The sequence below is a fragment of the Ciconia boyciana genome, chromosome 1 (assembly GCF_034638445.1).
Source record: "Ciconia boyciana chromosome 1, ASM3463844v1, whole genome shotgun sequence".
NCBI lineage: Eukaryota > Metazoa > Chordata > Aves > Ciconiiformes > Ciconiidae > Ciconia > Ciconia boyciana.
Genome location: NC_132934.1, coordinates 16,506,746 through 16,534,389, shown reverse-complemented (window position 1 = coordinate 16,534,389; position 27,644 = coordinate 16,506,746). Strand labels below are relative to the sequence as shown.

General features: G+C 36.9%; 1 protein-coding gene across 3 annotated transcripts in view; it reads left to right on the top strand.

The window, feature by feature from the left end:
* COG5 (component of oligomeric golgi complex 5) overlaps positions 1 to 27,644 on the top strand; it is a 192,517-nt gene that overhangs the window by 5,336 nt on the left and 159,537 nt on the right. For all 3 annotated transcript variants that reach the window (XM_072859635.1, XM_072859622.1, XM_072859628.1), the window contains exons 4-6: positions 291 to 345; positions 445 to 514; positions 5,732 to 5,852. In XM_072859635.1, coding sequence (XP_072715736.1) covers positions 291 to 345; positions 445 to 514; positions 5,732 to 5,852 — 246 coding nt within the window. The remainder of the gene's footprint in view (positions 1 to 290; positions 346 to 444; positions 515 to 5,731; positions 5,853 to 27,644) is intronic.

The following is a 27,644-nucleotide window of genomic DNA, read 5'->3' as shown; positions in this document are numbered from 1 at the left end:
TTAACATATGATGAATTTGTGAGTGATATTTCACCAGAGTGATATTTCTTCTGTAGGTTTGTGTTCTCTGCCAATAAATTTTCCATAGCATTCAGTAAGTGATCTATTACCTGCTCGGTTTATTTCCAAATGTGCTGTGTTTTATTAATTTCAATCTGTTTGAATGCTTTGTTGTAAAGAGGGAAACTGTTCTTTTTTTAGGCTAGTCTGCAGTAGTTACTATGATTTGAAGAATAGTTCTTTCTATAATTGACGAGTGTTCCATGTAAAAAATCTGCTTTATTTTGCAGGTGTCCTCCAAATGATGCAGACTAGAATTGGTGCTCTACAAAGTACTGTTGATAGGTAAGCCATTCATTATGCAATTAGAAAGTATAAATTTTAATTGTTCTATAATGTTATTTATTAATACTGCTATAAATAAATTTATCTTCTTATTTTTAGAATTAGAGTCAAAATTGTTGACCCCTACAACAAAATAGTGTCTCGCACAGCTCAGCTAGCAAAACTTCAAGTAAGTTATTGTATTAAAAATGCATTTTAAAAAAATCTTTTTGGACATGTATTGTTTCCCAGTTGTCAGACATGGGTGGGATTTTCATACTCCAGTAGCCTGTAATTTGTTGTCAGTATTTCTCAATGAAAATCAGTATTTGTGTGTCTTTTCATGAGCTACTGAGAAGTGCTGCATATTACAAAGTAGGAAACTGACCTTTGCACTAGCTCAGTGAGTTTTTGTAGAGATGGAGGGAAGAGGGAAGGGTTATCTGAGTACAGATTAATTAGATTCTCATTACTGTTTGTGTAATTTTGGTATTTAATGTTATGGTGCCATTGTGTAGAAGATGCTTTTCTCCTCTAAGTTAATGTGTGCTTGACTGCAGCTTAGTAAAGAGTTTGGGAATTAATTCTTTCAAAATAGTAAAGATGCAACTTATGGAGACAGTTGTGGTTCTGGAGTTTTATAAGCCCAGGTACATAGTTATCCCTGTCTTTTGAATGTAAGTGCAGTCTACAGTAGAATGTAGACCTCTGTTAGAGGATAGCAGTGGGAGAGAGCTTATCACAACAATGGTGACGTAAGTGTCAAACACTTCCATTGTTAATTTTATAATAGTTGAAAACTATTCCATAGATCTTCAGTCATGTAGCTGCATTCTATTCAGTTTGAAAAGCAACACAACTCCAAATCCACAAGTGTTTAATGAGCTATTGTTTGAACTATTTGTCTTCACAAGTTTACCTTAGCTTTGCAGAACTAGGAACTTACCTTTTAGTAGCTGAAATTTGAGCTGTGGATGTACCCTCAAGTAGATTGCCATCTGCGGGTGACTGCTGTTATACAGCAGGGTAGATGAAGCTGCAAACTGTCATGCAGTTTCTAGTCTGGGGGCTGGTGGAGCAGCTGCACTAGTCTCTCAGCTGAACTTCTACTATTTTCTGCATTACTTTCAGTAGCAGTGAACTTCAGCAGGAAGCTCTTAACACTCTATTCAGCCAGTTTGTCCAGCTGCTTCTCCTGTTCTTTTCAACTGCAGCTGTTGCTGTTTATGCCACTGGGCAAAACTTCTGTGACTTCCATGTGGCAGGTTAAGTGCAGATTTTTTTTTTGTTCTCTGATGTATGTTGCAGCTGTGGAAAGGGTTGTGGGAATTTGGGGCTAAAGATGAAGATCATTTCTGCCCTGAGCTTACACAAAGTCAAACTGCAGAAGGATGTCTGAGAAGCATGAGTCCCTGAACTTAGGAAACATTTCTTGGGTGCTCTTTGCTCCTCTTTGCTGTAGCAGGGTTACATGGATTTTCCTGTGGTGTGAAAGCAGCATGCATCCAGGGTCAGTATTATTCAGCCTGTACCAGGGAATTTGTAATATCTGGCTTTTCTTAGCTGTATGTCAGAAGAAAGAGGTGCAGGGTAAGGGGAGCCTGCTAAGCTACCCCTCCTAGCATCCAAATCCACTTACTTACCTCATAGTAGAAAGAGAAACGATGATTCCAGCTTCTCTGCCAGTGAGAGTCCATCCTTGGCCTGAGAGCTGCTGTCCCTTCTTGTATTGGCAGATAGATAGTGAGAGCTTTATGTTGCGCAACACTGCTGGGAGGAGTTGAGGGTCAGGACACCTGAATTATGAAATGAAGCTGGACTTATGGAGAGTTGAGTCAACAGGCCTTCGAAATCTCAACTGTCCTGCCTCCCCAAGATGCACTGCTGTTGTCTGTTGACCTGGCTGCCTTGTTTGTTCAGGAAGAAAGGGCAGCAGCACAGCAAACAGTTCACTTCCTGGAGGTGGCAGGGTTTATGACATGAAATTGCTCCCAAATGCAAGACTTGTGGCATGGGACACTTTCAAAATTGCTAATTTTATGAGTTGATGTACAGTTGGTAGAATAAGTAGAAAAAGGTAGGTGACTGATAAAAGAGGTTGCTCTCTGTCAAAAGCTGTAGGGCCTCTTGTACTCATGATGGTATTATTTTAGTGCTTCTCAATTGATTGCTGTGGGACTGCTCACAAACTGAAGGAATATTTGGCTTGCATAAAGCTGGATTTTGCTATCCTTAATTGTTTTTAATATAGTCTGACTTTTTCATAAACATTCTCACTGCAAATTCATTGTCAAACTTCAAATCTAGTCCTGAATTCTAAATCTCTGCTGTGTGCTTGTCTATATTATGTCTTGCTCTGCTCTTAGAGCTTTGTGGCATCCCAGGGGAACAGCAGACTCACAAAGCTTACTTCCTACTTTAAATCATACTGTCCTCTTCTGAGTCTTTCCATAGTAGATCACAAGCTAAATGGGAATAGTTAACAGCTGAAATATGTGGACAGAGTTTGTCTTTCAGAGGGTTATTTTCTGTGCAGCTCTGTTTAACCAAGTGTTTCTACGTGTTCTCTTAATTTCAGATATCTCCGTGTTTAAAAATCCTTATAAAAGCCACATTTTTAAAACCTTTTAAAAAATAATAATTCTGTATTTTAAAGTTATTCTCTCTTTAAAATATTCACCAGTATCAGATTTCATCCAGGTGCTACTGTAACTAAACAGTACATGTAGTCTGAAGATAGTGGACTGTCTCATCTTTCTTCAGGCTTCTGTTATATATACATTCAATTACATTATGATCTAGCAGATATATGCAACTGCATATATGAGCTACACACTGGCACATTTTCAAGTGGTCCTCTCTTTATAATTAAATCTTTCAATAATTTCTTAAAACTAACTTGAGATTAAAAGTAAGAGGCTAGTTGATTGCTTGAATTGTAGCAATAATATCTGTTAGTGTTGATATGTTGCTTTAAATTTCAGGAGATACTAACATGTAATCTCCAGAAAAATCGGGTTTTATTTTTAATTTTACTAAAACCACTGAGACTAACTCAGGGCACTGGCCTTTTCCAAATTAATTCTTGCTTGAACAGTGGAATTCATTCCTTCTTGGATGAAAGCATCTCCTTTAGAGAAGCATACTGTATCAACTCAGGAAGGGAATGTTTCTGGAATTAATTCGAACTTCTGTTATGCAGGTGGTCAGGTTAGAGGATCTAGCATCTGTGAACAACTCCACTAGTAGATAAAATTTTTTATTTCCATTACATGGTCCTTATATATTGCATTCTTTTACAGTGACTGGGAGTTTTATTAGGTTGAACAACTCATGTAAATGGAAATACTTGGGTGAAACAGAATCTTTGTCAAGGGCACAATGCAGTAGCAATTGCTGTGAAGTTAAGAGTGCATCTTCAGTGTCTTGGGATTTTTCTCCTCCTTCTAATTCACAGGGCCAGAATTTAAAACCTTTTTTTGCTCGTGTCTAAATGTGACTTTTCCCATCTCTTATTCAGTTTGATAGTCCTTTTAAAAGATTGTTTCTTGGGATAGGAGATAATGAGCAACAATCAAATGAAAAAGAAATAATCTTTTGGCATGTAAAGTAAAAGATGGTCAGAAGATAACTGAAGTTGAATTCCTAGGGAAAAACATTAGCCAGAGGTACACAATTGGATTAGAGAGTAATTCAATTTGAAAGCAAAGTAGTAATACTATGCCCTCTTATTTGGTGAAGCACAATGCACTATATAAAAAGCTATTTTTGATTCATCTTGCAGAAATTTAGTTCACAGATATGAAAGTGATATGTGGATCAAAATTTTTCTAATTAAAGAAATGAATTAATAAAAACTAATACGTTAATCTCTCAAAGTAGGGTAAGCCCCACTTGGTTCTCACTAACGGTAATAGAAATCATGTGGTTAAATTGTCTTAGAATGCTTAGGAAACTTGCACTTCAGACTATGTGATACAGAGCCAAAAGCAGCAAGAGTAATTGTGCTTTTGGTGATCTGCCTCAGTGGGGCTTTGTCTAATTTGTCCTTTTTGTTCTGTCTAGATGTTTAATAAAATTAGACTATAAATATTTGTATTTTGATTGGTTTGTGCTGGTGTAGGGGCTGCTGACAAGTTGTGCAGTCCACTGAATATTGATTGAAATGACTCACTTGTGTATGTTTCATATGTGTACTTTAACATTAGTTTCCAAGACATTAACTTGAGTCTAAAAAAGAGGCTCAAAGTCTGTCAGATACTAAATTTTTTAAAAAGTAATTTTAATTTAATTTTGATATCCATAAGGTAAATATTTCAGGATGCTTTGCCTTCCATACCAGGGAAAATACCTCAGAACAACTATGTCTTACTCATTCCAAATTTCTCATTTACCTCTCTTGTTAATCTGATTGCAGATGTTGGACTGTACCTGTGACTGTACTGAAATCCACATACTTTTTAACCTTCTCCTGAATTGCATTTCTGAATTCTAGTTTAGATGTTACCCACTCTAGAACGTTGCTTCTCCTGTAGCCTGTACCTCCTAGCCCCACCGACCCAATGCAGCCCTAGAGGAACTCTACACTTGATGTAACTCGTACTATTTCTCTGTCTCTATTATTTACTGTGTTGAAGGAGAAGACCTGTTTCAAGATCTTACTTGAGTGAAAAATTATGAAACTATTATGTTTGATTCAGATGTCAGCAATGCCTTTTTTCTTAAATTGGTGCTAACGAAAACATACACAAATACATTTCCTAAAAATTTACATATGCATCCATCTTCTTACTTTTTAGCCAAGAATGCCGTGTATTTTAATAAACCTATGAAAGCATGTGACTAACAGATGGCTGAATGAAGGTGACTGGTCTTAGGAAAGTTTCGCTTAAAATGAGTTTTTGCATATATTCCTACCTTAAGGAGTCAATACCTGTAATAACAATTTAGCCTTTAAGTTTTATTGTCCTTTGAAGTAAGTGCTGCCATTTTGCTTATTTTGGATCAATATTTGATTGGTAAGACCAACTTCTTAATTTTACTAAAGCTTACAGAGGGGAGGAATATTGAGGAGAGATGCACAATGTAAAATAAATCTCACTTTAGTTAGAAATAGAACATGTCTCTGTCATAGGGTTCTGAGTTTCCTTTTTTTTTTAACTAATAATGACAGCATAATCTCAGTAGCCTTGTGAATGTAATTACCAGCTTTTGAAAGTATTGGTCTATATTGCATAAAATCATGTTTAAAAAATCCTGAAAAAAGGGGTTTCAGTGTTCTAAAGTTCCTTGTTTTTATGCACATTCATATTTAATTTTTTGGTTAAAATATTTCCATATTTGATGCCTAATATTATGTGATCATAATATACTGATAATATCCCCTAATGCTACGATTTCTCTACAGGCTGCCTGTGACTTGCTGCGGAGGATAATACGCATCTTGTATCTCAGTAAGAGACTTCAAGGACAACTGCAAGGAGGAAGCAGAGAGATAACAAAAGCTGCCCAGAGTCTCAATGAACTTGGTGAGTCCTTCTTAGTTACTTTTAGAGGCATTTTTAGTTTGTACTTGTATGACTCGCACTAGCGTTTGACTTAAAAAAACAAAGAAACCCCCAAAACTTTTTACTGTGGTTCTTGCTGTCTGCTTCCTGATTTGAATTGAGAAATGGTGTGGACAGAACTCATTAGTACCTTCATTTTTTTTATATGACTTCTGTAGGTAAAGGTATTTAATAACATGAAAAGGCTATGATTATAACTTGTGTTCTTTTGGGCAACACTTTTTTTGTGGAGCAATTAATTTCTTATTGGTTTGTGCTTGTGTAAAACACCTTCAGAGGCAGCAGATATATATTTAGCTTTAGGAAGACATTGCACTACAGTAAGGCATAGTTTGAATTACAGTTTACATCCTAAAAGAACATTATTGGCTCTTTGGCCTTTATGAAAGCCATATGTGATATGACATACAGATACCTAACCTAATTCAGATACTGGAAGCATTCTGCTGCAGTAGTGACTAATTTACCCTGTATTTTATTGGCTTCTAGGAATAATGATTAAGTAGTTCTCGTGAAGCTCATGTTGCATTGTTAGATTGTTTTCTGTACTTGAGCTGGCTTGGGCATTTCCACACTGTGCTGCACGATGTAGTGAGGAACATCCCATTAGTCTTGGAGATAAGTCGTTGGTGTTGTATATAGTATCTTGCCAGCTCTTTCTCCTTTGGTTTAATGGTATTAAAATTTCAGCTTCCGAAAATAGGTTGTGGGAGGGCTGAACTATCAAACATTCAGAATCATCCTGAAGTTTATTGTGCATATTTGTCACTACTGCTCTTTTTATATTGTGTAATCAAAAAATTATTAGACAGTGACTTAGTCTTATAATTAGCAGATGCTGTGTTGCAAACAGAACGTTTTATATTTATTTAGTATATCAGTTTGACTGAAGCACTTAAGCAATTGTGGCATTCTAAGCTAGAATATTTTTGCTAATTTTCTATTTTTTCTAATTTTTAATTTTCTTTCCATTTTGGTCTCCCCTCACATCTTCAGGATATATAAAGTAATACCGTCTTTTAACTACCTGAATTACAGGTCTTGTGGGATTAATTTGAATACTAGATCCTATTAAAATAATTAGTACAATTTAATGGTAAAATCTGAGATGTTTATCTTGTGTAGTTTTTAGGATTTCTTTCTTTTAAAGAAAATGCCTTTTATTGCTCTCCTTCCTCTCTTTTTTTTTTTCTTTCACCATTTTAAAAAAGAGCTTTCACTTTCTTCTGTTAAAGTGTCACAGTCTTTTGAGTTTCTTGTTTTCAAATACTTGGTCTTTTCCTGAAGCTTAGAAAAGCCTGAGTAATTATTATTGTTAAAGATGAAAGGAAATGTGTCCCCTTAGGAAGCCCTTTTGAGTTTCATCCTACAGTCCGTAGTGGGGGTGCCAAGGCTTGTGGTCCTTAATTTAATCCTTAATTAATCCTTAATTCTGGATGGTTTATGGCCAGGTAAAATCCCTTGTCTGTCATTTCTCTCTCCCTCTCTTCCTGGTATCTCTTCCTTTCTTCTCTCTTACCTCTCCATCTGCATCCCTCCCTCATCTTTTGCCTGTCTGCTCTTTGCTATCCTCTGCTGCCCACCTTGGCTGGTCTGAATTCTTGCTGCCTCCCAGCTGGCCATGATGCCCAGCACCTGCGTGGATGGGAGCATCCCACTGAGGAGTGACCGGTGTGGTGGGCTGGAGGTGTCTGTCCTGTCTGGTGTGGTGATGGCTTACTGGGCATGGGGCAGCTCTGTTCAGAGGGGAGGAAAGTGCCTACTGGCTCGAGTCAGCACATTTCAGGGTACTGCAGTGGGAGTCAGTGGAAAGGTAGTGTGTTGCAGGGAGGCTGGATTTTGGGGTATGGCTGGGAAAGCACCATGCTGTGCTTCTGGCCTTGGAAAGCATTGGGATGTGTGGGAGATCTGTAGGGTGGAGGTGGTGGTGGCGTGGAGCAGGAGTGCAGTGAGGCTGTGGCGACTTGGGGTGAGGTTGTGGAAATGCTGTGTTTCAGAAAGATGGGAAATGTGATGTAGTGCTCTGTGGCGTCGGGAGGGTGGGAAACATGGGGAAGAGACACTGGGCACTGGTTATTCGGTGGTGAGATACAAAAGCTTTGGGAGGGCTTGAGAAGTACTACAACATCTGATGGTGGTAAATAGGTCATAGACATGAGTGGTAAGAAAGCCTAGTATTGGATCGGGAGCCCTGTGTCGTGGAGGCTTGCTTTTGAATTGGGGATCATGGCCAAGATTAATAGTAATATGTGTTTTTAGCCAGGCATTTCTGAATATCCCTTTCGACTCTCATTCAGGGAAAAATTCTTCCCATTGTTTCTTACCTTTCTGCTGTACGTGTGGTGCAATATAATTTCTGCTTTGTTGAAATCAGCAGTGCTGTGATATTACCGTGAAAGCTTTGCATTTTCTATGGTATAATATACCTTTTATTAGTTATAGGTTATTCTGGGTGGAATCATGGGGTAACTGGCCATTTATTTTTATGTACTGTTACACTCTGTGTATGTTTGGGGGACACAAACGTGTGTGTGCCTGTTTAGGTATATGTATTCAACATATATTTCCTCAGCAAATCTATGTTAGTTCACTTATAGCTTTTGCTTAGATGTGTCTTGAAGTTTATTTTGCAGTGATGGGAAAAGATATGATAAAATTATAAAATCTTGGAATTAGATAGAACTGTGGGTCAGTCAGAGGAACTACAAGAAACAATAGCTTTTACTGAGAAGGGTTTTTTAATTGGACACTTTGTTAAGTTGCTGGTAGTCTGCAGGTCTCCAGCTTCAGTGGATGATGTTAGGAACTCTGAAAGCACTCGGTGATATTTTCACTGAGATCTCTACTTAAAGCTAAAGTAGGTCTAAAATTCCTCTGTGTTGTGCTTTCACATTCTTTGAAATTAACTTCCCATTTCGGCACAGTAAGAAGAAAAACTGAATTCCCTATGTAATTTTTAGAGATTATATGTGATTAATACGTATATATATGTGTGTGTGTGTGTATATATATATAAAACCCCCAAACTTTCTTCCGCAACTCCTCCACCTCCCAACCACACTTCTTTGTGTCCTCTAGCAAAGTAGAAACAGAGCTGTGATAGTCCATTGAATAAGCTGTTAGCTGCTTGTGTAGTGACGATTCTTCACATTATACAATCCAATTCAGCATACGGATAGGTAAAGCAAGTGACATATTCAGATGTCACACAGTCCCTAATGCAGTGAATTACATGCCCTGACTATGCTTCTTGGTGATATTTTAAAATATTTTATAAAGTGAAAAAGAAACATTCCTAATCAAGTTTAAACTTGAATGTGACGAGAAAATGGTACACTCTACACAGTTCCCTTTCACAGAAGAAATTCTGCAGGTATTAAAAAATCTGCTGTCTTCTATGTGTGTATGCAGAAATTACTGTCAGTAGCAGTGGCCAATAACTGATGAGATGAAGATGAAAAAATTCTTAGTTGTGCAGCGAATGGCTAGCTTGACTGTGGACAGGTTGTTAATTCCATCTATCAGTTACAGAGCTAGCTCTGGACAACAAAGGATTTATATCTTTTGCTTGTTAAATACCTATAACTGATTTCATCATTATTCGTATAAATGCCTAGACTTCTTTTAATTATAATAAACTCCTAGTCTCTATATATGGTTGTATTCTAATTTATTTCACAGCAAGTGAATTTATTTGCTTGAATGACCTTGTGAGCATATAATACTTGTAGGCAGGCTCTCACAGCAGCCATAATTTTGCTCTTTTGTAAACTCACTGTTAGTCTGTGACTAAGCTGTGCAGCCATAAAATGAAGGGGAAGGAGTCTTACTGAAACACAGTTTTGGGTGTCTTCAATGCTCCAGGACAATACTGCCTTCCTTGTAACTTATGAGAAGAGAGGATGGGGGAGGATAGGACTATGACCTTACTTTAAAGCTAAATAATTGTAGAGAAAAGGCAAAATATTATCAGTTATGGAAGTCTAGCTAAAATGGAGAAAACCCTACATATGTATTGTGTTCTTTATAAAGAGGGAGCAAAGCTTACACGTGGCAGTTATTTAGGCTTAATGTGACAATAGAAGACTTAAGGGAAATTCAAAGAAATAAGCTCAGTTTTGATGATACTTGTAAAGAAGTGTAGTTTGGATGGAGAAAAGTGAAATTAGTGAGGATATGCATGATACTGGGTGAAATATAATTTGAAAGAAGTTTTTTGACTATGCCTGGAAGGCCTCTTTGTAGCTGGTGTAATGTAGGGGGTGGTAGCCCTGTCTTCTAAAGTGCACTCCAGAACTAGTGACATCTGCACAAAGGTGACAGTGATCTTGGGCCTAAAAAATTCTCTTGTGGAGGCTAGAAAAAAATTGGACTTAGTGCCTTCCTAATGTAAACAAGATATGTCATGATATCATTTAAACAAGAAAAAGCCTGGATATAGCTGGTATGTCTGGTAATTAAAAATTAGAGGAAATGGGAGGAGGAAAATGACCTCTTGCCTGCCTGCCTTAACGGGGATTGCATTGGTGGGACCTTGCCTCGTCCAGTATTGAAGTTTCGCTGTCTCAGTGTGCTTTTCTAGTGTTCCTACTACATGTAGTACCCTGGAGTTTCCACTGAAAGGGAACACCGTTGTAAAGATTGTGATGTTATCTATAGTATTGCATCTCTTGTCACCCAGTTTGTATCATACAGTAATACAAAATAATACTTGATAGAGGCAGAGAATTAAATTTCTTTGTGAAAATTCACTGTTTCTTTTTACACTTAGTTCTTGCAGAAATGTGTTGTAGTAATGTCACATGATCTGTGTTTTCCCCATCTTTGAAATCGCTTATGACATTAAATAGAGCAAAATCTTTCCAAATATTTTAAACTTAAGAAGTCTATTTTTTTTTTCTTTTTCTCTGTTGCTGTTAAAACATGGACCTATTCCATAGAAAGGAGAGTGTGTTCCTTTGCGTGCATATGTATGTTATGTTTATGTATATAAATATTTCTAAAAACAAATATAAACAGTATGTATATTCATCCTAATGTATCTCAACTGCTTTTTAGAGTAATCTCTTTGTTCTTAATGGTTATCTTTAGGAACTCCTGGGGAGAAAGATGAGATTCCAGAAGACAGGAGAGCTTGCTTTATTGAAAATAGAACTCACTGGCTCCTATTTTATTTAGACAACTCAAACTAACTTGACTTCCTTAAGCAAAGAAACTCTAGAACAAATAAACTATTTGTAGGGGTCTAGAATATGAAGTGCTATTAAATAGTAGGCCACATAGATTTATCAAGAATGAATCCTGTTTAACCAACCACATTTTCTTTGCTGGCAGCGTAACAGGTCCTAGAACTAGACAGATCAATGACCGTCTTGTAGTTTGATTTAAATAGGGCTCTTGACACCTCGTCACGCTAGCAGGATCAACAATATAATCCAGATGAAAATGTTGTGCAATTAATGCAGAAGTTTTGAGAAAGTCATACCCCAAAAGTCATCATCGGTTGTTCACTGTTGCCCAGCAATGTATCAAGTGGGGTTTTGTTGAAATGTGTTCTGCAGCTGGCTCGTGTTTTCATTAATGATTTGAGTGATGTAATACGGTATATCCTTATTAAATTTACAAGTAATAATCAAGCAGAGAAGAATGGAAAGTATGTTGGGAAACAGGATTAGAGTGAAGAATATACTTAGCAAATTGGAGATACGTCTTAGCTGAACTGATTTCATTTGTCTTCCAGACAAGTGCAAAGTCCTAGCAATAAATAGTTGTAGTTAACATCAGGAATAGGAGAAATGACTGTATGGATAACAGTTCTCAGAGAGGCTTGATAGCTCCTCATGAATTGAGTGCAAGCCACTTGTTCATTTGTTTTGTAGCAGCATGACATTGTTGGCAATGAAATTTGTACTGATCTTTATAAGGAACGGTGTTGTGTGCAAGGCGCTTGAAACAAATCTTTTGTTCATGCTTCAGCTGGAGTATCAAATCCCTTTTGATGCACCTCATTCAAGGAAGATGTAAGTTAATTGGAGGAAGTCCTAAGTACAGCAGTAATGATGGCTGAAGGTCTCAAGGATGGGCAGTGCGTGGAGGAACTGAACTGTGTGGCTCTTTGGTTTGGAGAAGAAGAAGAGGGGTCTGAGAGACAGAGTAACATTCTTCAGATAAATAAAACTTTTTCAAAAGGGAAAGGAGTAAATGGCTCTCCATATCCACTGTGATTGAAACAGTAAGTAATAGGCCCGACATGAAGCAAAGAAAATTTTTATCTAAAATGTTAGGAAAGGTTTCTGCCGATAATGGTAATTTCAGAGGAGCTGTGAAGTCGGTATGTGAACCTTTTTTAAAAGCAGTTTAGACAAAGCATGTATCAGGAATAGTTTAGATACAGGTGGTTTTGCCTTGAAGCAGCAGGACTAAGAAGGCTGACCTGCTACCAGTCCTTTGTTTCTCGCAGAGATGCTCTTCTCCCCCCCCCCAACTCAATAGAAAATGTATTATAGGGAAGTTTTGGTTTTGTTTTTTGGTGGTGTTTTGTTTTTGGTTTTGTTTTTTTACTTACACTGTTGATGTAAAATTTGCTTCCCACAAGTTGGTTTGTTGGGCACTGTGCCCAGATACCTCCTGGAATATTAGGACAGTGTGACTGGAAAATTCATGCCATCACTTTAGTTCAGCCTCTTCTTATCACTCCTTCAGATGAAATAGTAGATAAATCTCAAAGACCTTCAGCTCACCCCTCTGACACAATTACTTCTCTTCTGGTTACTCACTATGTGACTGACATTCAAGTTAACTTCAAACGGTTCATCCTATTACTGGAGTGCTGCAAAAATTGACCCTCAAAACTGTTATGTCAGTGTTCTCTAGGAGGATGCAGTGAACAGAAGGAAGGTGGTACTGATTATGTGAATGTAAATGTTGTGTATCTAATTTTTTTTTTCCTTTGCCAGGAAAGAAGGCAAGCTATCCATTTCTCAGTGACCCAACTGTTTTTAAGAAAGATGTTAATTTACTCCTGTAAGTTTTTAATCATAGAATCATAGTTTGGGTTGGAAGGGACCTTTAAAGGTCATCTAGTCCAACCCCCCTGCAATGAGCAGGGACATCTTCAACTAGATCAGGTTGCTCAGAGCCCCGTCCAACGTGACCTTGAATGTTTCCAGGGATGGGGCATCTACCACCTCTCTGGGCAGCCTGTGCCAGTGTTTCACCACCCTCATTGTAACAAATGTCTTCCTTATATCTAGTCTGAATCTACCCTCTTTTGGTTTAAAACTGTTATCCCTTGTCCTATCGCTACAGGTCCTGCTAAAAAGTTTGTCCCCATCTTTCTTATAAGCTTCCTTTAAGTACTGAAAGGCTGCAATAAGGTCTCCCCGGAGCTTTCTCATCTGCAGGAGAATAACCCCAACTCTCTCAGCCTTTTGTCAAAGGAGAGGTGTTCCATCCCTCTGACCATTTTTGTGGCCCTCCTCTGGACCCGATCCAACAGGTCCATGTCTTTCCTGTACTGAGGACTCCAGAGCTGGACGCAATACTCCAGGTGGGGTCTCATGAGAGCAGAGTAGAGGGGCAGAATCACCTCCCTTGGCCTGCTGGCCATGGTTAATATTTGGGAAGGATGATGAATATTGTTTTGTGTTTATCAAAATACTAAGCACTACTAGTCAGTATTCAGGAAACAACAGTTCTAATCTGTTGAAAACTTAAATAACTCATTTTAGTGTAAGTGTTTGTACTTGTTTGTCTCATCCATATCTATTGCAAGTTGGAATTACCTGTACCTATTGTTTCCACAGTGTGCCTTATTAATTGGGTATTAAAACAGTGTAAATGATCTGACTAAACCAGAAAGACTTATTCTGAAGTGATTGCAGATTGGCTGACTGTAATATTTGTCCTTCAGGTTAAATATTGTTGTATAAAAACTATTCCATTTTAACTGCTGCAGTTTTTGAAGTAACATTAAATATGCATTATGTATCTGTACACAAGTATTACTACATTTGCAATGGTAAGCTGTCTGAACACCTGCCATAGATACTATGGTAGCTATCTTTCACTGCTGCCTTCTTCCCATGTCATATTCAGGGATGAACTTAATTTTTTTTTTCTATTCCAAGGAAAAACTTGGAGTGTATGATTGCCAAGCCAGATCTTGTGTTGAATCAAACCGCAATTAAAGTGAGGAAGGACTTGGTTACTGTCATGTCAGTGAGGTCCTTCACTGCTAGTACACAGAGCAGACAGATTTGTTGATATTAATATTGCTGTGCGCAGTTTCTCATAAGAATCAACACACATCAGTCTGGAGGGAAAAGTTGCTTTCATGGTACTTTCGCTTAGGGATTTAGATGCAGTACAATTTACTTCCTTGTGCAAGACCTAGTGTCCTCTAAAATAAGATAGCATATGTCTGTGTAGCACAATGCAATGTTCTGTAGGGGTAAGTGAACTGATTTGATTAATAGAAATTACATGGCCATGCTAGCATGATGCTTTGCCTGGGGTAATTAGTCCTGCTGAGAATGACTGAATTGTATTACTGTCTTGGAGCCATCTGCATTATTTTTGAATGTCACTGCTTCAGGTGGTACATCTGCATCCATAGTAAGTGCAAATATCTTGCTAAAACATTTTTCTTCTGTCCCTGGTGGTGTTAGCAGTAACTGCCAGACCTTCACTGAAATTGGGCTAAAATATACTATGCCTTTCTGTAACTGAGTGTAATCTCCATGTTCTTCAATTTCATGTTGTTCCTTTCAGATAAGGTGGTTTTCTGGTTTGGTTTGGTTTGTTTTGTTTTCCCTGAGGCTCTGTTACCATAAAATGGAAGATTTTGCAAAAAGTTGTTGCGCAAAGCTTTATTTGTAGTATTCCAGGCCAAAAAGACCTCTCTGGTGGGGTGGCCAAGCAGACACACAAAATAATTTAAAAGCCTTAATATCTGTAGCTTTAAAACAAAGAGTCTTGTACTGTTTGGAAACTGAGAACTCATTTTTATATAACAGCTTAATTTTTCCAAAATCAGACTCGGGAAAAATTTTTAAAATAATGAGAAGTTCTTCACAAACACTAAGCCACTGTCACATGTGAAATACATACAGAATACACTGTGTGAACTGCTCTTCTTCAGCATCTCTGGTAAAAACTGAAGATGATGGCCTGGTGCTCTAGATACATTGTGATTAACTGTATATGGTTAATAGTGCATTTAATCACAAAGTAATTAGATAATATATAGTAAGTAAATATATATACCAGATACTATGTTTCTCATGGATAATACTGGTCATTCTGTGACAGATAGATACATTGCAAAACAATTATTCTTTATTTTTAATGTGATAATGTTGATAGAACCATTCAGCTTACATTCATACAACAGAGGCAACTGAAGTTCTTATTTTATACATTGATGAAGAAAAAGAAAAAAGCATGTTTGTAATGCTTCAATTTACTATGTTTAGAAAGATTCTGGTTTTATTAGTTGATCTGTCTTTTCAAGGAAAGGAGTGCCGTGAAAGCTATGGATAGTTAGTGCTAACAAAAAATCCTCTTGGTTACTAAGAAGCTCTTGTTATTTTCTCTAGTATTGTTCCTGGCATCATGTTTGCCAGTCACTACTTGATTTATTGTAAATTAATGTAAAAGGAAGAGCTATTCAAGCTTCTGCTGAGCCGTGTTTCATGAATTATGCTGTACAACCAAATATTTTGTGTAATGAGTGTAGAAGCTAGTCCTTGTGCTCTTCTGTAGTTGCTTTACCACCCACTTATTTCTTTCTCTGTTTCAATTATACATACAACAATCTTGTTCTAGGTAATCTTTTTTTATTTTATGCCATCTTTACCTTTTATGCAGAGTTAAGGTGCTTCTGTGGATATTAATTTTTTTCTTGTTGGCTTTTGAAATAAAGAAAGAAAAATCTTGACAGTATGTAACAAGTTCATTAATTTGACCTATTCACTTTAAGATACTGAATTAATGTGCATGTAACAAAATGACTTGCAAAACTTAATACAATTTTTCATTAGTAAGAGGCTAATAGTGTAAGACCTCTTTACCCTCTTAGAACAAGGCAGACAGAACATACAGATTTTACCATCAAATTGCGTTTTGCTGTGATTAGGATTCCTAGCTTGGAAACCTTATGTTAGACAAAGCATTTTATGTAAAAATGTTTTACTTAATCTCTGGCATGCATTCTTTTTCTAACCATTTTCAATGGAAGACACTAAATAATTACAGACACATGAGAGAAAAGACTAAATTTGAATTGATACAAGAAAAAGATATCTGGTTGGAATTTTGTTTTTCAATATAACCTTTACATTAGTAGGGCTTGAATTTACATTTCCTCAGGTTTTTGAAAGTTTGGTTTCTCTTAGTGTACCTGCATTGTAGTAGCACTGCTGTGTCACTGTTTTCCAAAGTCATAACTGTACTGATCTCTTGAAGTTTAATTTTCTTTATGCATACAGTTCTAGAAAATTAATCCAGGTTTAATTGTAATGGTGGGTTTTCTTGATGTCTAGTTTCCTTTAAACAAACATAAACATGTTTCAAATTTGCCATATTGAGTGAATTATGAAACTATTTTTTCATGTTAGCATTAAGCTGATTTCTGGTTTTGATGAGATTAGTCTTTTAGCTATAACTACTAGAATAATTTGATTTTTCTGTATTATTAAGCAATTGGTAATTTTAGTCTCAAGTGTACAGACCTTGTCAGAGGGCTGTATATCAGATATTTTAAAGTGAATTTAGTACTCGGCTTTCTATCTTGAGGTGTTAACCTGTTCCTGAGAGGTATGTTATTGATGTCCCATTAGCAAGGCTGGGCCAGAAGTTAATTACACTGTGTTCAAGTTCCCTTTGCTGTAGCACATGGAGTATTTCTTACAGTTTTTATCCTGATTCTAGGCCCATCAAAGACTGTTTTCTGTCTTTTGCTCTTTCTTGCTCCCAGTTACAGATGTCCACACCTTTTGGTCCTTATATTTCTGGAAAGCTTTGCTCTTTCAACCTCCTTGTCATCTGTTACTCTGAATCTGATCCCTACTATTTCATTACTAATACAAATTATGATTATTATTGTCATGATCTAATGTATAGAAGTGTCATGGTTTAACCCCAGCCGGCAACTAAGGCCCACGCAGCCGCTCGCTCACTCCCCTTCCGGTGGGACGGGGGAGAGAATCAGAAGAGTAAAAGTGAGAAAACTCGTGGGTTGAGATAAAGACAGTTTAATAGGTAAAGCAAAAGCTGCACGCACAAGTAAAGCAAACCAAGGAATTCATTCACTCCTTCCCATGGGCAGGCAGGTGTTCAGCCATCTCCAGGAAAGCAGGGCTCCATCATGCGTAACGGTTACTTGGGAAGGGAAATGCCATTGCTCCGAATGTCCCCCCTTCTTCCTTCTTCCCCCAGCTTTCTATGCTGAGCATGACGCCATATGGTATGGAATAGCCCTTTGGTCAGTTGGGGTCAGCTGTCCCAGCTGTGTCCCCTCCCAACTTCTTGTGCACCCCCAGCCTACTCGCTGGTGGGGTGGGGTGAGGAGCAGAAAAGGCCTTGACTCTGTGTAAGCACTGCTCAGCAATAATGAAAACATCCCTGTATTATCAACACTGTTTTCAGGACAAATCCAAAACATAGCCTCATATACTCAGCTACTATGAAGAAAATTAACTCTATCCCAGCCAAAACCAGCACAAGAAGTTTTAGTTGTAGGCTAGTATTGCACTGAGCTAGGCTTCAGCAGGTACAGAGTAAAATCTGGGGCCTGACAGCTCTTGATTTATTTGCTTCCGACAGTTCAGAGGACTCCAGTGGGAAAGAAATGATAGTGGACAAGAACTATGGAGAGAGGATGTGATGGACTACCGAAAAGTGTTTTCTGCTGGGAGAGGAATTATTATCAGGACAGCAGAGTAGCTGCACCAGTCATGCAGCGGATGAGTTAATATGCATTTAAACTCTGTCGTGTACTGTCATGCGCTTGAGGCACGAAGAGTGTTTGCCCTGGTAGCACATTGCGTTCTGTGTTTGAGATTAAGCCAGTACTTCTTATTTCTTAAAAACACTGAAACTACAGTATTTTCCATCTGCTTTGGTAATGTATCAGATGGTCTGGGGCTTTGAGAGCCAGAGGATATATCTGGGGTCTGTAGTCCCACCTGGGTAAGGCTGAAACAGGGGCTTGGGAATTTTGAAAGGGGAACTGGTTGGAAATGAAGAATAGAAGGAGTGATGGAAGAGGGAAGTTGTAGAAGGAGGTGTGGGTAATTACACTATCCTATCTTTTCTCATTAATGAGCTTAAATGTAAAGGCCAGGTCTCATAAGGTGGGCTTTTTCCAGTTTTTGTTTGTTTGTTTTGCGATTAGTGAATTTAAATGTGTGACTCTCAAATCTGAAAACTATGCTTATATTCTCTTTCTCTAATTACAAAATTCCCCTTCTGCTCTCTTCTCAAAGTATCCCTACAGAGCAGAGAGGAATTCTACCAAACCTGTTTCTGTTTTGCAGTTAAGGAATGCTTGTTCCCCACCAGAGGGATGGTATCCCAGCTGGTAAGGGTGTTTGGACCTTGTTTTTGCTTTACCCCTTGATCATTTTAAGCATTTGAACAGTAAATATTTTTGTGTTTGTTAGCTAGGGTGTGTCATGAGACCAGGGATATGAAACAATTTGGAAGAACCGTAACATAGATAATCTTGTATTTGTGAGTGCTTGTGTTTAGCCAAATACAGGATAAATATAACTTCAGAGGTTTTTTAAAAATTTTTTAATTACTTTGAAACAGTTATGATTGTGTAACAAGTACAGATCTTACGGCATCTTTGAGTTTTGAGACAAAGTATTCTGTTACTGTGTAGTCATACTTTTTGATAGAACTACATAATTAAAAGTAGAAATGAAAGCTATGGGTTTTTTTTCCCAGGTGACATACAAAAATTATCAAGACGCAAAGATATCTGCAAGCTCTGCCTTTGAATCTAGTAATGTTTTGTGCACTGACTTTAAAAGTCTGTATTAGTTTAAAAAAAAAAAAATTGTGCACACCAAAGATGAGAAAAGGATTTAAAAGAATTAGTTTTGGCTGAGAGAGAAGGGAAGAGAGACAGAGGTTAGCTGTGAATCTCTGAAAGATTATCTTTCTGCATCTTGTAAATTTTCAATACATTGTAGAGGGCAAGAATAGCTGGCAAGAGTTTGAAAAGAATTTGTAGTGTCTTTTACATATTATATAAACAAAAAAGTATCTACTCACAGGTGTCTGTGTATGTTCATGAAGAGAAAGGCAAGTTGGATTACCTAATTTAAAATAAAAAGTGAATGCAGGGATATCGGCAAAGCAGAGAGATGTCATCTCTAAATTGAATGGTGGTGTATTCTCACTGTATTTCAATAGGCATAAAAGTTTAAGGTAAATAGTTAAGAGCTAGGACGCAGAGTACCTCTTACAAACAAACAAGTCAGTGACACTAACAACTAGTATGGAAAAATTCATTTCTGTAGAGTTTGACACCGTTTACAGCTAGAATGATGCATCTGAAAGAGCGCGGATCTAGTTGTCTGTTCTGCTCCGTGTGGAGGTTCTCCAAGGAAATGGCAATTTTATGTTTCAGGCGGGTCTGCATATGCACTGTCTGAAGCTCTGGTAGGAATTGGCATTTATAACTTTCTCTGTTCTCCTCTTCCTTTCCTGAGCATCTATGTACTTGGAAATTCAGTAGTAAGCTGCAGGCTAGTTCTCCCAGAACCAGAGTGATTGTCTCTAAGGTGATCAGACTCAGTGGTTTGAGTTCAATAGATAATCACTTCCCCATGGGAAGGTGTGGAGAAATGTCACACGTATTTTTTTCTAGGGGAGTTGGCTGATGGTAGCTGGGAGGATGTGTGCTTCCTTTTGTTTCTCTATGGTCAATGGTGAAATCAGTTGTTTAGTGGTCAAGGAAATAACACTGAGAAGCAGTTCATAATACTGATCTTTTTCTTTCTGCTGGGACTTAAGCGTTTATTAGCGCATAACCCGATGGTTGTACTGAAGAACAACATGGTTAGCTCGGAAATAACACTTTAGTACTGTGTAAATGTCTGAGAAAACAGTTTCTTTTTTTTATTTTTGAACAATCAGATTCAGAAAGAGTGAGAGAGAATAGAAATGGATGAAATGGACAGGTAACTTGTGATCACCAAGGAAAAGAAGTGAGCATTTGATTAGAATGCTCACTAGAAGATCAAATAAAGGTGGTAGAAAATCATGTTTGGAAAATTTCATTAGGGGTAACAGAATGAGAAGTTACTGTAGAAGGAGCTGTAAATGCATATAGATCAGAGCACCAGCTAACAAAATCCAAAAGATGTTACTTTCACAAGCCACTGAATTAAACCAGAAAAATGGAAGCATTGCTGTCTAAGCATGCTTCTGAGATGTGTGGAAGAACGGTGTTGGGAGCCTAGACTATTTGTCCTCTATGGCCAGTGGTAAAAAGTCACCAATTTCTAACACAGGAATTATCAACAAGGAGAAACACTGTTCTGGATCCTCTTACAATAAATAAACTTACTGGATTTGGAAGTCACTTGTTGCTAGAGTGGCAAGTCGTGATGCATAGAGCAAACTGAGAATAGACCCAGTGTTTAATGTTTCATTTTTGAAAGAGTTAATTTTCCAATGCAGAGGATCTTCTGTTCAGTAGTTGGACAAATGTATTTAGACAAACTTGGAAGTCAAAAGCTTACTGGGAAGACTATATTAGCTTGTGAAATACTGGCTTTTTGGCAATCAAGAAAGAAGGTAGTCCTGGCTAAAGGCCTTTTCTAATATAGTGACAAAGCAAAGACAACAACTATAATTGGAAAACAATGTATAAACACAACTGAATGCATTACAAGTGTAGAGTATAGATACGATAAATTTAAAATATTGCAGAAAAATCCATGGCTGGCAGGAACCAGAAAGACACCTATCATGGAATAATCTTATTAATATATAGGTTTCCAGATTGTTCATAGAGATTTAGAATAGGAGGAGTTTTCAGTAAATGCTCTTGCTTTATTTTTGGAGGCAAGGTAATTTGTTCTTCCATGAAGTAAGGATACCTTGTAATCCAACAATAACTAAGGAGGATGTTATACAAATGTATTAACTTCCCAGAGCCATTTGTTTGTAACTCCTTACTGAATGGGGAAGGGGGAAGTCCAACTTGTGTTGTTCCAGCATTCAGAAGGAGAAACAGGGTATTTCTGTTGAAATCAAAGTCAGTTAGACACAAAGCTGCTGTAGAAAAATAGTAGAGAAGTTGAATTCATTTGAAAGAATAATTCAGGGCTGTAAAGCTGAATTAATGATAGTCAGTTACGTTTTTATGGAAAATATGTGTTGTCAAACAAATGTGTGTGTTTTACTTATTTGATTAAAGAAATTGTGTAGATGCAGTGTAGATTTATTTTAGGTGCATAATCTACAATTTAGAAGACTTAAATCTCCCTTAAGGTATTGTTCCCCTAAGTAAGTATGTAAATAAGCCATCTTCTCACCTCACAGTTGCTCTACGTTCTTGGTAGATAATTTTTTTACTAGGGGAGCTGAAAGAGAAGAACAGAGGTAAGAAAGGTAGTGGTAGTTTTATATGGGTGTACACCTCAGATTAAGGCAGACTACTGGAGAAGCAAGCTGTGAATAGACAGAGCACCTTGAATGTTCAACAAGTACACATAATGTGCTTTTTAAATAAAAGAAAAAAGTATGATCACTGTTTTTACAAATATGAAAACATGCTACTAAGCTTCTGTAAAGTGTTGGAGTTGGACTGCATCCATGCTGGGATTGCTTTACCAATGTTGTTTCTGTTCTAGCGTTCATGCAGCTATGTCAGGCAAATCTGTACTTTTGCAATTGGTATAGGAAATTGTGCTGTACAGATAAAAACAAAGTTTTGTGGATACCTGTGAATAAATGTAATTCTACGTGTCACAGTAGGAGATTAAATGGGCTCTTTTTCTTGAAGATTAAGACTGTAGAGGTGCATTCATGGGGAGAAAATAAAGGGTCGCAGAAGGGCTCTTTGATTAGCAGAGAAAGAAATGACAAAAGCTAAGGACTGGAAAAGGAGGCCTGGCAAATTCAGAAGTATAAAATAATTGCAAAATGAGATTGTGTACAAAATTTTGTTGTAATTCCTCAATACTGGTTGTTCAAATCTTACACATAATAACTAACTGAAGTGTGAGCCAGTTCAGGTTAAAAAAATCTAACCAAATAGCTATGAAAACAAGACTGAAGTCTAATCTTTGTTCAGGTCCTGGATGTGAGCCAGTATTCCTGTAGCTGTCATTTCTGCCTTGCCTTAAAGATCAGTGAAGGTGTTGCTGTATGTAATATAAAGTAATGAGTAGTGTAGAGTAAGATTTAATTCTTGCACATAGGAAACAGCTTTAAAAATAAGCTCTTTTCACATGAGTATTTTTTCCTCTTTGTCTCCCGACTCATGCATGTAATTTTCAAATATTAGTTTCATCAAGAATTTTATGGACTCTTCTCAGTTATGGTTTGAAAAGTACAGTAGTCCACTCTTTTTATTTGTTTACCATTCAGGGCCAACCTTCCATTGCTCACAGGCACCAAATCTGATTACTGGCTTTGTTATCTTAAAGGTAGACCCTGTTTAGCTGAAGAACAGCATGGTCTCATATCTCTTTTCATGTCATTTCAGGGAAAGATGTGAAAACCTAACCTCATTAAAAGAAGGAACATCCTATTATTTGAGAACATCTCTCCCGCCCCCCTCCCCCCCCCCCATTTTTAGCTGACCTAACATGCAAACTAAAGATGTAGTAGAAACTTGAGATTTTTGACTGAAACAAAATTGGGGCATAACAAAGTCTCAGTGACTGAATAAAAGTTTCCCACTTTTATTCCACTTTATTTAAACTGCTTCTGGAATCTGCACTGTAAGCTGTACAACTGAGGCAAGATTTGTCGGAAGCTTCTGAATACATTAATCTTTTTAAAGATGTCTTTAATTTGTCTTCATGTGCACTTTTTTGTGCTTTATCCATGTTTGATATGACTGCAGATGAGCTGTGTAGCTCCATTTTATATTTATGGGCACGTAACCTCATACAGTCAAAATTATTAAACTTAAATGTTTGTTCCCATTTAAACATAGAAAATGAAGTGATTCACTCAATTTGAAAATTTCTTATGATTTGATGTTTGCTTGGTAACTGTTGAGAAGATGAATTTATAATTCAAGTAACACTCTTGTTTTTATTACATGCAAAGATACTCCTAGAAAGTCTGTTGTATCTGAAAAAAACCTCCCATGAAATACCTTACTTACTGACTGCAGTAGCAACAAATCCATATGCTAAATCTTATTTTAGCTATATTGTACTCCGTATATGTGCAGGTGTGTGGTATTTTGGCAAAACAGAAAAAATTAGTTTTCCATGAGAGTTCTTTTTGGGTTAGGTATTTAGTCTGTGGAAGCCACTGTTGTTGTTATTGAACCACATAGCTTTGTTAAATCCTTCGCCTTGCCCACAGATTCTTTTCACATCTTTTATTTTGTTCGTTCTCATTCATTGATAGGTCTCACTTACTATCTATTAGAGCTGTTAGAAGGAATCATAGATCTTCCTCATTACTGTGAAGGTGTTTTACACCAGCAGTGCTCACATTCACCTCTTGTTTTGTGATGATACATACGTTGCAAATAGTGTTCCTTTCCCATTTTCTTTTTCCTTGTGCATGTTTTCAGCACACCAGTAAATGCAACCAGCGCACTAAGTATCACTGATGCTTGTAATAATTTACTAAAGTGGGAAGCTGTCCTTTTTTTCTACTTCTCCTTTCTTCTCTGTTTATTTCTGACAGGGATTTATGAAAAATATCTTGAAATAAGATTTGGAAGAAAACCACGGTACAGAGTAGCAATAGGTTGTCATCAGTTATTGTGCTTTTTTTTCCCCCTACTAATTGAGTTTAATTTGAAGTAAAATCTCACAACAGATTGTGAGAGATCCTAGTACAGTTGAAAGTAAAGCTGTGCTAATATTGCTCTGTTAATAACAGTCTGACATAGCCAGAGTGACAGATTTTACAGCAATAACGTTCTTTCAGCAGTGACATTGATTTGTTTATCAGATATGGTAGCAAGCTAAACTGTTGCAAGATAGGGTAGGAAGTTAGAGATCATAGCAGGGTAACAGAAACCAAAAGTATATTTCCAAAAACCTAGCTGGAAAAGGAAACAAGGGTGTGCTGTTTGCCAACAGCCTTGTGCTGTCAGCCTGCCCGGCTGCTTGCCTGGCTGCGCGGTGTCAGGAATCAGAATGAGGAGTTAGAAATGCTTATATTCAAAGGATATAATTCATTCAAACTATAAAAAATAAATTATGTTTTAATAATTTCATGCTCTGTACCTACCACAAACTTTCACTGTAAATCTTGTGTTTTTTCATTTCAACTGAATTTCTTTTCATTGTGTGAGAATTTCTTTGTAAATAGGAAAACAGCTGATACAGAAATCTGTAAAGTAAATGCACAGGAAGATATTTCTTCCATTCTGGCTCAATTTATAATAATCACTGAAGTTTAATTTTAGCAAAGAACATAAAGATGTCTAATGATATTTCTCCTTCAGTTTATTACTCTACAAAAATAATTAAATTGAGCTAAAGAAGCAGTAATTGAAAACATACTGTGGTAGTGAAACACACTTGAAGCATCAAGACAAACTGAAGTTATCTGACCAATACGGATTTGAGGGAAAATTCAATAGCATTTTAAAAAATTTATCACCGGGAACAGACATCTAATAACATTTTATTTTCAGGTCTGTTCTTGGAATGCATGTACTCTGTATGTACTTTGTACTCAGTAAAATGTATAGTTTATCTCTGGGAAAAGAGGTAGTAGAATAATGCATACTCGATGATTCAAAGATAAGTTCTTCTTGTATTTTTGTTCATTATAATCTAAAAAATAAGGTTAGCATTCTTTCCATGGCAGATGCATGTTGCCCTCCACCTTTCTGTGGTGCTGATGGCCATAGCTGCCTTACAGCGGTTCCTTCCACCTTCTGCCCTTTTCCTCTTGACCTATACTCTCCACCTACTTCACTCCTTCTTCTTTAACTCTCATTGGGTATGAGTCAATTTTGCTTTTCCTATTAGTCATTATGTCTGTTTTTTTTCTTTTTTCTTTTTTTTCTTTTTTATTTCAGACCCCCACCCAGCAAAGCAAAACCCAAACCCTGCGTTTAATTTTGGTTCTTGAATTGCATGAGTGTTCTGTGAAGTAGAAAAAGGAGAAGGTAATTACAGAGTCAGATTCTTCTCTCCTGTTGGTGTAAGACAAATAAATTCAGTGATATTACAGCAGAATGTGTGAAGTGGGAGTGAAATTTGGCTGTTATAAAGCTGGAAGATTTTAAGACAGAAGCTGATTGTCCTTAGCTATACGTTGGAGGTATTTTGTTTGAACAATGGGGGAGGGAAGGATAAGTTAGTATATTTTTTAATACGACATTGAAACTTCGCTAAAAAATGCTGTGTTCTCTCCTTTTAAAAGAGTTTAATGGCAATTGATAACTAAACTGCTTTCTTCAGAGGAAACAAACATGTCTAAAATATTCAGCTATGAAAGAGTTCTGATGACTAGCACATACATTGATGTTGAAAAAGAACTATTATGTGCATTGCAGTATGATATACATAACAGTTAAGAGAGCAGAAAAATTATTCCTTGTGCCCAGGTAAATTACATAGCTTGTTGAATGTATTACTTCATTTAAAAAGGAAAAAAAAGGTGGTGGTGGGGAAGAGAAGGCTTTTAAGTATATGCATGGTGGGGCATAGTGCCTGTCTGTCCAGTTTAGAGATACTCTTACCAAAAACCCCTCTGTATAAATATAAAATAGATGCTAATGTTGAACTCTGCTTTTGGTGTGTATGGGTGTATAATAATTATGTGTTATGTACATGTGTGTATTTGTGTAACAATGAAGGAAGAGGTGTATTGATCTAATATGTATCCAGATGCATACATTTTTAATCTAATATATTTGGAAATCACTGAAATGATTCCTATTCCCCTGGTGCTAATGAAGTAAACAGAACTTCTGACCATGTAGCAGTGCCTTGTAATCTGTAAATATTGTTGCCAACATGAGACTAGATATTTGTGATGTATTTACATTTCTGTTTCACTGGTTTGTGATGTACTAGTGTGTAAAGGTGTGCTTCTTGAATATTCTAATAGATACTGGCACTGTACTCGGCTTTTTTGTATTTTTAGTGTGGGCTAACCTCATTTTACAATGTAAAATTGAACAGAAATGCATTTGAAGTTAAAAGACAACATAGTCAGATACCAGCTAATACTTTAGGGATGGAGAACGTGTGGAAACTGGTGGTGGTTGCTTGTGTTTCTGAGATGTATTTGCTGGAATTAATATTTTTAGAGTCCTGTACAATTCTGCTTGCCTTAGGCTGAGTGGTGTGAAATGTAATTGAACTAATGACTCACTGTGGTGAGATCGTTTTTAAGAATGTGGTGGGCTTCTTATTGTACAATACTATGGCATATATTTGCCCTTTTTTCTCCAGTGATGCTGCCTATTTTTGCATTCTGTTTTAGTCTGTCTGTCAAGCACCCACGACACACCTTCATATCCCTCATAAAATCCTTTTCGGTATCTGTAGGATATACAGGGTTCCTTCACTAGTTACTCTTTATTTTGTCTTGTTTCTGTGAAATCTGTCGTCTTTGTGGTACAGATCATGTATGATTCTGTTTTATAATTACTCCTGTGTGTATATAGGATTGCACATATTCTTACTTGTATTACTCCCTGCTCTATGCAGAATTTTCTTTTGTGGACCTCAAAGTGTACTCCAACATGGTGTAAGTCCTTTTTTTTTTTCCTTTATTTAATGAAAGATGAAGAATCGTAAATGTAAAAATGAACTTGCTTATATTCTTAAAGGCAATCAATGACTGTGATAGACATAGCCTTTAAAACCTGACTTAATCTCTCTGACTAATTCCTAGGCTGCATTTTCTCTTTGTTATGAAGTACTGCTTCATTGAATCTGACTTTCTAATGAATGAGCTTTTAACACTAAATGTGTAGTTCTTGAGGATTTATTTAATTTTAAAAAGTAAAGTCATGTTGTCAAGAAACCGTTCAAGTCTGAAAGCTTTTCTTAAATGTTTATTTCAGATAAGGACATGATGTAAGCTTATTCATGTGTTGTGGTCATTATGATTTCTTTTTTTCTTCTTTTTAAATAAATGAATAGTATTTTTAATTGATTTAAGAATGCTTTATTGGAAGAGAAATAATCATATTACGCCATTAACCCTAGAGATCCCACTTTCTCCTCCTTTTAGCGTTCAGAATACAGAGGATAGTTAGGCAGAGAAAGGAAGAAGTGTTACAAAAAAGAAAAAATAATAGTTCCTGGTTAGGTTTTTTGGGCACATTTCTTTTCAGAAGAGCTTATTCCTGAAAGAATGTTTTTGAAGTGATAAATTTGGAGCATATGGGATTTAAAGAAAAAAAAAAAAGCTTCTTGCATAAAACCATTAAGTTTACTTTCCCCCTGCAGCCTCTCAAATAAGATGAAGGATTTAAATTCTTGTAGGAAACTAGAGGTAGCTTGGATGAAATCAACACTGTGGTACACTTGAATGCAGGTGTTGTTGGGCTACTTTTTAGAAAAA